The 15,233-nt window shown below is 45.6% G+C and overlaps 1 protein-coding gene across 1 annotated transcript in view; it reads right to left on the bottom strand.

Moving 5' to 3' along the window:
• The window catches only part of LOC141069513 (clathrin heavy chain 1-like), a 189,466-nt gene that overhangs the window by 18,272 nt on the left and 155,961 nt on the right, over positions 1-15,233 (bottom strand). The window contains exons 20-30 of the mRNA XM_073559143.1: positions 14,588-14,771; positions 14,206-14,398; positions 13,928-14,085; positions 13,679-13,843; positions 13,458-13,565; positions 11,394-11,561; positions 11,140-11,289; positions 10,929-11,060; positions 10,559-10,669; positions 1,708-1,878; positions 618-839 (exon numbers count right to left, since the gene is read on the bottom strand). Coding sequence (XP_073415244.1) covers positions 618-839; positions 1,708-1,878; positions 10,559-10,669; positions 10,929-11,060; positions 11,140-11,289; positions 11,394-11,561; positions 13,458-13,565; positions 13,679-13,843; positions 13,928-14,085; positions 14,206-14,398; positions 14,588-14,771 — 1,762 coding nt within the window. The remainder of the gene's footprint in view (positions 1-617; positions 840-1,707; positions 1,879-10,558; positions 10,670-10,928; positions 11,061-11,139; positions 11,290-11,393; positions 11,562-13,457; positions 13,566-13,678; positions 13,844-13,927; positions 14,086-14,205; positions 14,399-14,587; positions 14,772-15,233) is intronic.

Genomic DNA, 15,233 nt, shown 5'->3' with positions numbered 1-15,233 from the left:
GAGGAGGAGCTAACCCTTTTTTTGTGCATAGTGTCAGCCTCCTAGTGGCAGCAGCGTACACCCATGGTCTCTGTGTCCCCCAATAAGGCGAACGAGAAATGCGTCTAATGCATTAAGTGGCATGCATTTCTTAATGAATTAGGTGCACCTTACTCCTGCACACCTATTAAGACTGGCATACAAAATGCCTGTCTTAAAAATTTAGGTCCATAGTCTTTTGTTACAAGTATAAGGCCATGTGCACACGTTGCGGATTCTGCTGCGGATCCACAGCGGTTCAGGCTCTGCGCGTCCGCAGCAGATTTAGCTGCGTTGTACAGTTCCATTGTTTTCAATAGTAATCTGAAAAACGCTGTGCACATACTGCGGATTTGCTGCGGGTTCAAATCCGCAGCATGTCAATTCTTTGTGCGGATTCCGCTGCGGTTTCACACCTTCTCCATTGTAGAGGTGTGAAACCGCAGGGCTAAACCGCAGGTCTTTTGACCTGTGGATTTACCTGCGGATTTTTCCAAATCCGCGCGGAAAAATCCGCAGCACCTAAAACTACGTGTGCACATAGCCTTACTGTTCAACCAAGAAAAAGTATTTAAAAGAAAAGAAATAAAAACACTCACTTTGGTTAAGTACTCTCTCATAACTTGGATGAAATAAGGCATGGCAAACTCCATGATATTATGTCTCCAGGCCAACTCTAACACAATGTCTGAATGCAGCAGGTCGTAGCAGGTGAAGAGCGTAGCTGCAAAGCACTCATGTTTTCCCTCCTCAAGAAACCACTGAAGCAACTTCTCCGCCAATTCTGTATCTTTCGACTCTGCAGCATATAGCATTGCATCCTGCAGAAATACACACACTTGCATGAAAAATGAGCTCCATTCAGATTTTCAATTTAGTGAGTAGAGGCAAAGACAATGCAAAGCAATACATATAAGAGATGCCTTAGAAGATGCCATGAGAATACAACTGGTGTCACCAATGCCTTTTATATGGCCTTTGGAACGTTCCCATCAATGACAATAGACATGTGCTCATGAAGGGAGAATACAGTAGAGAGGCTTCTAAATAAAGAGCTGATAAAGAAGCCTATAATAAACCAATATGAATGGTCATTGATTTGGCATTTACCAATCATATAATGCGAAGGAATGATCTCTCCCCTATACCTATCCACAGCCATGGTCGTGTTGCCCAATGGCTGTGGCGAGATGTTAGGTCAATAATGCCATAGTTTTACATTATAAACTAAATCAACCCATCACACAAATAAGGAAGACCAGGCAGTTCAGTCTATACAAAAGCTTCCCTAAAGGGATGAGGTGGGTAACTAAAAAAGGGAGGAGGTTAGAGGCATGAAGGAAAGGGACCATCCACTTTGACAAACAAGTTGTGAGCTGAGAGGACTCTAAACAGACTGCCAAACTCAACCTATGACATCCTCTGTTTCTTCAAAGTGTTAATTATCCTCAACATAAAGATTGATCAACTTACAAAAATTTGCTAAAAATTCACTGGTGATCTTGCAGGATACATAGCAACGTCTAAGGATTTCCACTTGGATTTAACCAGGTGAAAATAAATAGCTGGAAATGTGCACAAGGCACAATGTTTATGTTGTGTTCAATGCCACTGTCCACGAGTCAGATCAGCAAATTCATTAAAGCAGTATACTTCAGACAAGTCATATGTTGGGTTTGGTGGCTCTACCTTATACAAGCGGTCCTTCTTACACAGCTCCACACTCTGCTTCCAACGATTATTCCCCTTGTACAGATAGGCAGCAATCCTGCGAAACTCAATCAGCTCATGCTTCTCCAAGCGTTGTGCTAGGCTGATATTATCAAAGTTATCATACGCATCAATGGATGCCCTTAGGCCCTGTGGATAAACATGGACATGATTTACAGAAACAGACCACCAAAAGAGTAAAGGCCCATACAGACAGCCCAATAATCGGGAACACATGTTCCCAAGAATCTTTGTTTCCCAATAATCAACCTGTCTGAACAAGCTGGCAATCAAACAAGCTGACGATCGATGCTTAGGCGAGATGACCGTTAAAGCAAGCTTTAAAAAAATCATTCATTCTTCTCCGCAGCACAGCATCTTGCCTTTCATCTATCTTTTTTTTTATAAAATGAATCATAGAAGCAAAGAAAACCTATGTTACATAATTCCTTATATCACTCATCAGTCACTTTAACTCCCCACCTCATGTCCATCAGTGATCATCCATTCATTCTCAGTGATCAATCATTCTTAAAAACATGATATACATATTAAAATATATATATATATATATATATATATATATATATATATATATATATATATATATATATATATATATATATAATTATAATGTATGTATATCACAAAAACCACTGGGCACCAACAGACACTGATGATCATGTCATCCTTGTAACCAATCACTGAGGTCAGCCGATGTAGATGGCACGGGCTGCTGAGTTCAGCGATTGGGTGCTGTCAAGGTGACTTCACCACTGCTGCCAAAACACCAATGGACCAGCGGCTGGTACCGGCTTTGTGGTTTCTTTGATATTTTTGCTACTATCTGATCAATTCAACCCTTTATAGGTCAAACAGCGTTCTGATTAATTTCATTTTTTCCTCTCCAAAAACAGCATAAACCCTTCATTAACATATTTATATGGGTTGTGCAGAGCCTTTTATTTGGCCAACCACCATGTCTTCTGATTCTCAGATACACAAGAAGGCTCGGCTTGTGAAGAGTGGAGAAAGTGGATGGCAGACAGCTAAGGAGGTATATAATTGTGCAAGAACAAAAGCCCCGGGTGTTAATATTCAAACTGACTACACCTCATCTCGGAAAGCTCCCATACACATTAGATGGTTGATATGTATGGCCACCTATTTTCTACTGTCTTAAAGGGGGGTCTTAAAGGGGGGTTTTCGGTTTCAGAAAACCTCTATTTGCCGGCTGCAATTTGTTATAAAAAAGAACAAACAGTGCTGTACTTACCCTTCACTGGTCCAGAGTCGAGTCTCTACGCATGCTCACGTTATCCTTTACTGTCTGCAGCATTGACAGCGCTGCAGCCTATAACTGAGCGCAGCCATCTACAAGTGCTTCTCACAAAATTAGATCAAAAAGTTTATTTCAGTTCTTCAATACAAAAAGTGATACTCATATTATATAGAGTTATTACAAACAGAGCGATCTATTTCACGTGTTTATTTCTGTTAATGTTGATTATGGCTTACAGCCAATGAAAATCCAAGTCATTATCTCAGGAAATTAGAATACTTTAGAACACCAACTTGAAAAATGATTTTAAAATCCGAAATGTTGGCCTACTGAAATGTATGTTCAGTAAATGCACTCAATACTTGGTCGGGGCTCCTTTTGCTTCAATTACTGCATCAATGCAGCATGGCATGGAAGCGATCTGCCTGTGGCACTGCTGAGGTGTTATGGAAGCCCAGGTTGCTTTGATAGCAGCCTTCAGCTCATCTGCATTGTTGGGTCTGATGTCTCATCTTCCTCTTGACAATACCCCATAGATTCTCTATGGGGTTAAGGTCAGGTGTGTTTTCTGGCCAATCAAGCACAGTGATACTGTTGTTTTTAAACCAGGTATTGGTACTTTTGGCAGTGTGGAGAGATGCCAAGTCCTGATGGAGAATGAAATTTCCATCTCCAAGAAATTTCCTGGTAGGCTGCTACACTGACTTTGGTCTTTATGGGACACAATGGCCCTAATACCAGCAGATGACATGGCTCCCCAAACCATCACTGATTGTGGAAACTTCACACTAGACCTCCAGCAGTTTGGATTGTGGCCTCTACACTCTTCCTCCAGACTCTGGGACCTTGATTTCCAAATGAAAAGCAAAACTTACTTTCAAGTGAAAACAACACCTTGGACCACTGAGCAACAGTCCAGTTCTTTTTCTCCTTGGTCCAGGTAAGACACTTCTGGCATTGTCTATTGGTCATGAGTGGCTTGACACAGTGATGGAAATTTAACTCTCCAGCCGGACTTGGCGCCTGTCCACACTGCCAAAAGTACCAATACCCAGTTTAAAAACAGGATTTTTTGGGTTGCTTACTGTAAAATCTGTTTCTCGGAGCCTTCCTTGGGGGACACAGAGACCATGGGTGTATGCTTTGCTGCCACTAGGAGGCTGACACTATGCACAAAAAAATGTTAGCTCCTCCTCCACAGTATACACCCCACCGACCGGCACCAATTTCCTCAGTTAGTGAGAAAGCAGTAGGAGAAGTAACAAAACAGAATGAAAACAGAAGACAACTCAACTGTAACCAACCGACAAACATAAGAACAGGAGTTGTAAAACATGGGAGGGTGCTGTGTCCCCCAATGAAGGCTCCGAGAAACAGATTTTACGGTAAGCAACCCAAAAAATCCTGTTTTCTCGTTCGCCTTATTGGGGGACACAGAGACCATGGGACGTCCCAAAGCAGTCCCTGGGGTGGGAAACAAACTTCCATCATGCCAGCGGACTCAACACCGCGGCCTGCAGAATCCGTCTACCTAGGCTGGCGTCCGCCGAAGCGTAGGTGTGGACTCTGTAGAATTTCACAAACGTGTGAACCGATGACCATGTTGCAGCTTTGCAAAGCTGCAGCGCGGAAGCTCTGTGGCGCACCGCCCAGGAGGCACCCACTGCCCGAGTAGAGTGGGCCCTGATCCCTGGAGGGGCTCCGCGACGCTTAACTCGGTAGGCTTCCAAAATTGCCGATCTGACCCAGCGAGCAATAGTGGCCTTTGACGCCGAGTGACCTTTCCGCGCCCCATCAGGGATAATGAAAAGAGACTCTGTCTTTCGCAAGGAAGTCGTCCTAGACAGATAGACTCTTATCGCCCTAACCAGGTCCAGCTTGTTCAAGGACCGCTCTCGGGGATGAGTTGGATACGGACAAAAGGATGGTAGCACGATATCCTCGTTGAGGTGAAACGAGGACACCACCTTAGGCAGGAAAGAGGGCGGAGGCCGCAGAACTACCTTATCCTGATGGAGCACCAGAAAAGGGGAGCGGCACGAAAGAGCTGCCAATTCCGACACGCGCCGGACGGAGGTGATGGCCACCAGAAAGGCTACCTTCCAAGAAAGGAGAGAAAGGGAAATATCCCTGAGGAGTTCAAAGGGAGGACCTTGCAGAACCTCAAGAACCAGATTAAAATCCCATGGATCCACGGGCGCCCGGTACGGCGGAACCGTGTGAGCCACGCCCTGAAGAAAGGTCTTAACCCGAGGACGGGAAGCCAATGTTTTCTGAAAAAGAATGGACAGCGCCGAAACTTGACCCTTCAGGGAACTGAGGGCAAGGCCCGCATCCAATCCTGCCTGAAGAAACGCTAGGACTGAAGGGAGCGAAAATGACATGGGCGAGATGTCATTGGTCTCACACCAAGTGAAATAGGCCTTCCAAGTATGGTAGTAGATCTTAGAAGATGATGGCTTTCTGGCTCGGATCATGGTCTGAACTACCTGGTCGGAAAATCCTGCCCGTTTCAGAACCTCGGTCTCAACAGCCACGCCGTTAAATTGAGCGGCCGAGAATTGGGGTGGCAAATCGGTCCCTGACACAGCAGAACTGTTCTGTCTGGAAGCTTCCAGGGGGCGTCCGCGAGAAAGTTGACAATGTCCGCGAACCAAGACCTTCTGGGCCAATTCGGGGCGATGAGAATGACTGGAATTCCTTCTGCCTTGATCCTTTTCAACAGGTTGGGAAGAAGAGGCAGAAGAGGGAACAGGTAGGGAAGATCGAACTGGGACCAAGGAACGGCCAGGGCGTCGGCGACCACTGCCAGAGGGTCCCGAGACCTGGACACGAATTGTGGGAATTTCCTGTTGAGGCGAGACGCCATGAGGTCTACATCCGGGGGTCCCCACCGAAGGCAGAGCAGATGAAACACCTCCGGATGGAGGGACCACTCTCCCGCCGTGAGACCCTTGCGGCTGAGAAAATCGTCGGCCCAGTTGTCTACGCCGGGAACGTGCACCGCGGAAATTGTCGGAATGGAAATCTCCGCCCAACGAAGAATCTTGGACCCCTCCGCCAGGGCTGAGACACTCCATGTTCCCCCTTGGCGGTAGACATATGCCACCGATGGCGATGTCTGTCTGAATCCGTACCGGCAGTCCCTTGAGGAGCCTTTCCCAGTGAACGAGAGCCAGATGGATAGCTCGAATCTCCAGAATGTTGATCGGTACGGATTCCCGATCCGACCATCGACCCTGAACAGTGTGGTTGCGGAACACTGCACCCCAACCGAGGAGACTGGCATCTGTGGTTACTATCTGCCAGCGAATGGGAAGGAAGAATCAACCCGATAGAATGAGAGGTGACGACAACCACCAGTTGAGGGACCGCTTGATCCGGTAAGAAGGAGGAACAGGGCGATCCAGGGACCGAGGCGACCTGTCCCACTTCCACAGAATGGCCTGCTGGAGAGGTCTGGCGTGAAATAGGGCAAAGGGAACTGCCTCTATCGCCGCCACCATCTTTCCCAGGACCCTCCTGGCTGTACGGAGGGACGGGAATCGTGAGATCTGCAGCGATCGTACTTCCTGCTGCAGAGAGAGAATCTTCTCTTGTGGGAGAAAGACCCTTGACCGACGAGTGTCGAACAGAAGGCCTAGAAAGACCAGGCGTTGGGTAGGAACCAGACAGGACTTTTTCCTGTTGACGATCCACCCGAAATTGGAAAGAGTGTCCAGGACGATTGACAAACTTTGGTGAGCCTGTTGAAATGAGGGAGCCCTGATCAGAATAATGTCTAGGTACGGGAAAAGAACAAGACCTCTGACTCTCAACAAAGCCATCAACGCAGCCACGATCTTCGTGAAGAGTCTGGGAGCGGTGGCAAGACCGAAGGGCAGTGCAACGAGCTGGTAGTGGTGCTGTCTGAGGAGAGAGGCGATAGCCGTAGAGAACCCCGGGATCAAGGCTGGATCCTTTGGAGGCCGGGATTCGAAGAAACGATCCCGTGGGAGAGAGACGAACTGTATCTTGTATCCTGAGGATACGACCTCCCTGACCCAAGCGTCCTCTACGGAGGCCAGCCAAACGTCCCTGAAGGAAGGAAGTCGGCCTCCCAATTGGAAAGGCCCCTCGCGTGTCCGACGATAGTCATGCTGAAGACCGTCCAGATCCAGATCTGGACGGTCTGCCCTGGGAAGAGTGGGATCGCCAGGAAGGAGTGGGTCTGAAGGAAACTTTCTTTCTCTCCTGGTGAGCCTGCGGTCTCTGTTGGCTGGAGGAGTTGTCCGCCGTATTGAAACGGCGGAAAGTCCGAAAGGGTCGAAACTGACGCCTTAGCGGAGGTCTGCGAGGATTGGACTGAGGGAGGAGTGAACTCGTGCCTCCGGTGGCGTCCTTAATAATCTGGTCCAATTGGGACCCAAAGAGGCGCACCCCCTGAAAAGGCAGGTTAGTGAGGGACTTTTTAGAAGACAAGTCCGCTTGCCAGGCCTTTAGCCAAACTGTACGTCGAATTGCAACTACGTTGCTTGACGCCTGAACTGCACAGGATGCGGCATCCAAGGAAGCGGAAAGAAGATAGTCCCCAGCATGGGAGATCTGATTGGCGAGATCGGCCAAACGCTCCGGTTGCGCCTTATCTAAGACGCCTTGACGAAGGTCGTCTGCCCACGTGGCTATGGCCTTTGCTGCCCAGGATGAAGCAAAGATTGGGCACACAGCCGCTGAAGCCGCTTCAAAGGCAGACTTCGCCAGGGATTCTATAATCCTGTCATTAGAATCCTTTAGGGACGCTACGCCTGAAAGCGGGAGAACCGTGTTATTGGAAAGCCTGGACACGGGCGGATACACCGAGGGAGAGGCCGACCAGTTGTCCGTGAGCTCCTTAGCAAATGGGTAGAGTACGCCTAGACGTTTTCCTCTTTGAAAGCGTCGGGTCGGATCCTCTCTTTCCTTGGTAAAAATCTTCTCAAACTCGGAATGGAAAGGAAAAACCCTGGAGGGAGTTTCTGCCCGTCTGAACGAAACCTCCTGATCTGAGGATTTCGCAAGGGAGTCAGCAATATTGAAAGTATGATGGATCGCTGCAATGAGGTTCTGCACTGTGACCTTCATGTTTGCATCCTGGTCTGAATCCAGCTCTAAAATCCCCTCAGATGACCTGTCCGAAAGCGCTTCACCTGACTCGGAAGAGGAGGCCCGAGAGGGAGGCTGCTGAGAAGGGCTGTGTGGTGAGATGGGACTAGGAGAGGAATCCGGCTGGGCATCTTGCCTGGGTCTTTTGCGACTAACGCTGGCTGACTCAGATGGAACAATTTGGGACCTGCTTGGCCCTGCTGAAGAGTCCAGGGGAAACTTATCAAGAACGGCCACCAGGGACTGAGACACATTGGTGAGGTCTGCCACTGATTGAGATAGCGAGGAGGCCCAGCCAGGCATGGGGGTTCACTCTCACCTGGAGCCGTATTTGGCTCCTGGACGGCGTCAGGCTGAACTGGGTTGCTACAATACAGGCAGAGGGGAGTGGACTGGCCTGAGGGAAGTTTGCGATTGCACGAAGAACATGCAAAGAACTTGACTAAAGTGCAGGGGGGGGCAGTAGAGCTGGTACGATCAGACTTAGAGGTAGACATAGTGAAAAGCTGAGGTAATGCCGGAAGGTTGGGGGACAGAGGGCGGAGAAGGGTCAGTTTGCAGTGCAGAGCTACTCACGGTCCGGTGTCCCCAGAAGCGATGCTCTGCGACCTTTCAGTGGATGCAGGTCAGAGCGAAATCCGGCCGATAGACCTCCTGAACGAAAAAACCAGCTGGCGGAAGATGATCCGGTGACGAGCTGGTGTCCAGCTAACAGGCTGGTAAAATGGCGCCTGCCTGAGAAAAAGCGCGCGTCCAGGAGAGGAGGGAGGGCGGAGCACATCGCAGGGTTAAAATTCACCGCCCTCTAGCCAATAGCAGGCTGGGCAGGTGAAGGGCAGGCAGTGGGAGGGCCTGGGAAGAGCGGGAGAGAAGCCCGCTTAGCAGAAAGGGGTGGGGGGCGTGGCCGCGACGCAGCGGTAGGCCCGAACTGAAGCCGGGGCCTAAATTAGTTGCGGCGGCCGCCTGTCAGCAGGGGGTCGGCGCGGAGGTCGGAAGAAGGGGACGCCGCAGCCGCAAGCCGCTCTCAAGGGGCCAGCAAAAAAGAGCATGGTGTGCCTATAGATGTAGGGCGACTGCGTGCGACCGCAGCGCCCGCATCCCTGTGCCATTGAAGAGGCCCCCTGTCCGTCGGGAATGAGCAGCCAGGTAATAAAAAAAAAAAAAAAAAAAAAATCTATATTCACCCATCCCCGATCCGTTACCTGGGTCTGAAGAAGTCCTGCGTCTCATCCAACCGACAGGCTCTGGTAGGCGAGTGGGAGGGAGACTGGCGACAAGGACCCCTGGAGTCGCTGGCACGTCTTGGTGTCGGCGTCCGTCTGGCTGGTCCTGCCGCGGAGAAAAGCAAGGATACGGGGTGGCAGTACACGCCGTACTCGCAGACTCCATGTGGGAGTACAGATGTGACTTTTCACTCTGTATCCCTCCGTAGAACCTGTAAAGGAACGACGCACGACAAGGTAGATATGGGTCTAATGAAAGACCAGTGTCCACCTCCTACTGACACTAAGCTAAACTGAGGAAATTGGTGCCGGTTGGTGGGGTGTATACTGCGGAGGAGGAGCTAACATTTTTTTGTGCATAGTGTCAGCCTCCTAGTGGCAGCAAAGCATACACCCATGGTCTCTGTGTCCCCCAATAAGGCGAACGAGAAATCAACAGTATCACTATGCTTGATTGGCCAGCAAACTCGCCTTACCTAAACCCCACAGTGAATCTATGGGGTATTGTCAAGAGAAAGATGAGAGACACAAGACCCAACAACGCAGACGAACTGAAGGCTGCTATCAAAGCAACCTGGGCTTCCATAACACCTCAGAAGTGCCACAGGCTGATCGCCTCTATGCCGCGCCGAAGTTATGCAGTAATTGAAGCAGCCCCGGACAAGTATTGAGTGCATTTACTGAACATAAATTTCAGTAGGCCAACATTTTGGATTTTAAAATCATTTCTCAAGCTGGTGTTATACAGTATTCTAATTTACTGAGATAATGACTTTTGGGTTTTCATTGGCTGTAAGCCATAATCATCAACATTAACAGAAATAAACCCATGAAATAGATCACTCTGTAATGACTATACAATATATGAGTTTCACTTTTTGTACTGAAGAACTGAAATAAATTAACTTTTTGATGATATTCTAATTTTGTGAGAAGCACCTGTACATGTGCAGAAGCGCTGAGCTAATGAGCTAATCTAATAACTGCAGAGGTGAGAACGTGATGTCAGCGCTGCAGACAGTAGCAAAGAGGCGGCAGAGACTTCACACTGTACTCGGGGAGATGGAATAAGTACAGTTTGTATTTAATTTTAAAAGGAAACTTCTGGGAACAGGCGTTTTCTGAAACTCAAAACCCCTTTAAAAACTTCTTACAGTATTTTGCATACTGTTTAGATTGTCATAAGATGAATGAACTGATTTACCTGGTAATCCTCCTCCTCTGTCAGCAAGTTGTTGAGCGCCTCATTGACAGACTTGTTGTTGTGATTTTGAACAGAGCGCAAGTATGGTTTAATAAGAGGCAACTGGTTCATCTAATAAAAAACAAAAAAAACAGATCAGAAGTGACTCGGGGAACAAAGCTGAAATGCACACAGTGACACTCAACTTGTTTTTATATTATAAAACATTTCCAAAGCCAAAAGTAATGAAAAAAGTAAATGGAAATGTTAATACATATCTATAAGTAGAATGATGAACCTGTATAAACAGATTACAAAATATGAAGGAAGGTCTGAGAAAGCCAAGTTGTTAAAACTGATGAACAAGATTCTCAAAGGTTTTAATAGTCACCTTAGAAAAATAGTTGACTGTTCGCGTGTGATCCAAGCGAGGAGACAGGACGAGGAGAAGGTCATTCATTAGAAGAGGTTTGTACTCCAAGTAGAACTGGAGCGCTTTGTAATACAATTCCACATTGGCTACCTGCAAGCGATAAATATAATCATTAAAGCCTTCTGTAAAGTAAAACTAAAACATATCACATTTCACATCACTGAGATACCTTGGTGACAATGTCTTTAAATTGTCCTTCTTTCCAAGCAGTGGTCGGATGGCTCATCATGGTAATAATTGCATTATCATATTCTTCATACTTGTCATACAGAAAGACTAATTCACCCCAAAGATGGGCCTGTTCTGCTGCCCGCAAGACCTTCAAGCATCACAAAAAAAGGGTAAATACAATGTGAGATCTCATAGTAGTAACAGTTAGAAAACAAAAACCAGTACCAGATTAAGAACTGATTGATTACTGACCTTGGGGATGTTGACTCTGGACCAGAATAATTCTAAATGTTCACGCATCTTCTGAGGTTTAAATTTGGAGTAAAGAATGGCAAGTTCTGTGAACATGCCCATGTGAGCACGCTCCAAACCCAGGGCAGCTTCAAGGAGGGCAATGAGCTCTTCAAAATATCCCCGATCCTAAGTGTAAGGCAGACGATAAGTTATTTAGCACAGAGACTAGACATATGATCAACAGCCCAACTGAGATCATTAAAAATGTGGAGGATTGTTGGCATGCGTATTGAACATAAATTTTATAATTTACGTATTCGATATATACACACACCCTCACACACAACCGTTCAGAAGTTTGGGGTCACCCAGACAATTTTGTGTTTTCCATGAAAACTCATACTTTTATTAATCAAATGAGTTGCCAAATGAATTTAAAATCTAGTCCAGACATTGACAAGGTTCGAAAAAAAGATTTTTGTTTGAAATAATAATTTTCTCCTTCAAAGAATGCTCCCTTTGTTGCAATTACAGCATTGCAGACCTTCGGTATTCTAGCAGTTAATTTGCTGAGGTAATCTGGAGAAATCTGCGTGACTGCACTGGCCACTCCATTACAGATAGATTGCCAGCTGCCTGCTTCTTCCCTAAATAGTTCTTGCATAATTTGGAGGTGTACTTTGGGTCATTGTCCTGTTGTAGGATGAAATTGGCTCCAATCAAGCACTGTCCACAGGGTATGGCATTGCAAAATGGAGTAATAGACTTCCTTATTTAATATCCATTTTACCTTGTACAAATCTCCCACTTTACAAGCACCAGAGCAACCCCAGACCATCACATTACCTCCACCATGCTTGACAGATAGCGTCAGGCACTTTTCCAGCATCTTTTCAGTTGTTCTGTATCTCACAAATGTTCTTCTGTGTGATCCAAACACCTCAAACTTGGATTTGTCTGTCCATAACACTTTTTTCCAATCTTCCTCTGTCCAATGTCTGTGTTCCTTTGCCCATATTAATCTTTTCCTTTTATAAGCCAGTCTCAGATATTGCTTTTTCTTTGCCACTCTGCTCTGAAGGCCAACATCCCGGAGTCGCCTCTTCATTGTAGACGTTGACACTGGTGTTTTGTGTGTACTATTTAATGAAGCTGCCAGTTGAGGACCTGTGAGGCGCCGATTTCTCAAACTACAGACTAATGTACTTGTCTTGTTGCTCAGTTGTGCAGCGGTGCCTCCCACTTATCTTTCTACTCTGGTTAGAGCCTGTTTGTGCTCTCCTCTGAAGGGAGTAGTACACACCGCTGTAGGAAATCTTCAGTTTCTTGGCAATTTCACGCATGGAATAGCCTTCATTTCTAAGAACAAGAATAGACTGTCGAGTTTCATATGAAAGTTCTTTTTTCTGGCCATTTTGAACAATGGAACAAACAAACAAAGGTATTGCTCTAGATTCTCAAAGGAAGGTCAGGTTTATAGCGTCTCTAATCAGCCAAACTGTTTTCAGCTGTGGTAACATACTTGCACAAGGGTTTTCAAGGGTATTCTAACCATCCATTAGCATTCTTACACAGTCAGCAAACACAAAGTACCATAAGAACACTGGAGTGATGGTTGTTGGAAATAGGCCTCTATACACCTATGAAGATACTGCATTACAAACCAGATGTTTGCAGCTAGAATAGTCATTTACCACATTAGCAATGTATAGAGTGTATTTCTGAATCATTTAATGTTCGCTTCATTGGAAAAACTGTGCTTCACTTTCAAAAATAAGGAACTTTCTAAGTGACCCTAAACTTTTACATGGCAGTATTTATATATATATATATATATATATATATATATATATATATTTGCACTTAGATGTCTGAGACTTTGTATTTTGCAGGAGGCGTTGTAGTTTTTAAAATTATATTTTAAAATTTTTGTGGGGTTAGTTGAATAGGAAAATGAACAGCAATTGTGCCATTATCCTTTGGGATTTTCCTGTTGAATTTTCTTGTGTCTGATGACAATTTCCCTAAGGTCTGAAATGATCTACTACGAATCCTAGATAAATCCGTTCTAACCGTTCTCACCTGGTAGTAAGTGATGAGCTCCTCCAGTTCATCAGCATGGATCACAATATGCAGGCCACACATTTGTGCAAGGCGAAACTCTGTGCCATCCACGCACGCAAAACAAACCTAGTAAAGAGACACATGAAAGAAATGAATAAAGTAACATATACTTTCTAAGACCTGCATAATAGAGAATACTGTGAAATCCATCTTTTCACAAAAAGCAACAAAGTCCTTACTTCTTTCCATGTGCGGGTGCTATTGGCCTTCCGTGCACTATCCACAGCAGCCTGATACTCCCCAAGATGCACTAAAGTGGATGCCAACCGGGCAAAATTTGACACATTGTTATAAAGAAGCTTGGCAGCATCATACATGCCCTCGTCATAACAGCGATCTCCCACCTAAAAGGCATAGGACAATAAATTGTGATGTAAAATATGCATCACTTCGGAGAAATGTTCAGACTACGACAATAACTGGGGTACCTGCTGGATGTGCGCATTATTAGGACCACTGACAAATTCTTCCAGCTCTGATAAGCGATTGGTTTTAGCCAAAGCAAATATAAGTTCAGTCTCAACATAGGACTCTCTAGCTTTTTTTCGTGCCATCTGTAAGAATTTTACTAGGTCCTCCCAGTTACCTGTAAAAACAGATATGTCCTCATCTGCAATCAGTCTGTGTGTCCATGAACAAATAGGGCCATTAGGAATCAAACGGTCTATTTAAATGCAATAAGTGACGGATGGAGTAAAACACTCACTGTTTTTGCTTGCTGCCTGCACCACTTCCATGTAAGCAGAGGGGTCATCGGCTTTAATGTAGGAATCAATAGCTTCCTTTACTAAGTCTTTCTGTAGCTGAGCTCTGCCCAGTTGACTCCATACAGCAGGTTCATTACATTTCTCTGCAAATTCATAAGCACGATCCAGATTCCCGATATGCTCAATTAAGACCTTTAAATAAATTTAAAAAAAATAAAAAAAAAAGGCATAAAGAGCAGGGGTATAAAGACATACAACCAAAGTTGGCACAATCTCACCTACTTATAAAGCCACTTTCGATTTATGGAAGTATTTTCCCATAGAGCAATAACAGTAATGTCCTAAATCCGTGTATAACTAGAATCCATGCCTGTTCCTTACCTGGATGGCAGATGTATTTACATCAAATTTCCTAAATATAGCAAAGGCCTCCTCAAAGAGTTGGTTGCTTATGGCAATATTAGCGATGTCCGGCGCATCGTAGTTATCCAAACGGTTGATGTACTCCATTACTCGTGTGCGGTCCGCTTTAATGGCTGTGAGTATGAGCAGGTTTTGCAAATTTCTGAAATAAAATATGAAAATATTAAATTTGTAACAGTCTGGCTGATGTTTAACACCTTCCCACCTAAGCCAGTTATCACCTTCCCGACAAGACCAAATTTCACAAATGTGACACGTCATAACACTTAAATGCTCATAGAGATTCAGTGACTCCAAGGCTATGTACCCAAAATGAGTTTTTGTTGATTTTTTTACGCTGTATGTTTAAAAAAAAACGCAAATCACCTCTTATTCTTAATCATCAAAAACTCAACATCAAAAACTCATCAAAAGCTCTTTGTGGGAACATAGCCAAAGATTGATTTTCCGAGACACATTGACTGCTTAATCAACATCGACAATTTTCTCATCAGTCTTGATGAGGGCCGTGGTGGAATCAAATGAGCTCTATTCATGAATGGGTGCAATCCTCTTCATGAATCAGGGGCATCTAATGAGCATCGTGCGCCACGCCAGAAATCTT

Source organism: Dendrobates tinctorius, unplaced genomic scaffold (assembly GCF_039654945.1).
Source record: "Dendrobates tinctorius isolate UK_male_01 unplaced genomic scaffold, ASM3965494v1 ptg000265l, whole genome shotgun sequence".
Lineage (NCBI taxonomy): Eukaryota > Metazoa > Chordata > Amphibia > Anura > Dendrobatidae > Dendrobates > Dendrobates tinctorius.
Note: the sequence above shows the minus strand (reverse complement) of the source record. Positions and strands in the feature narration are given on the sequence as shown.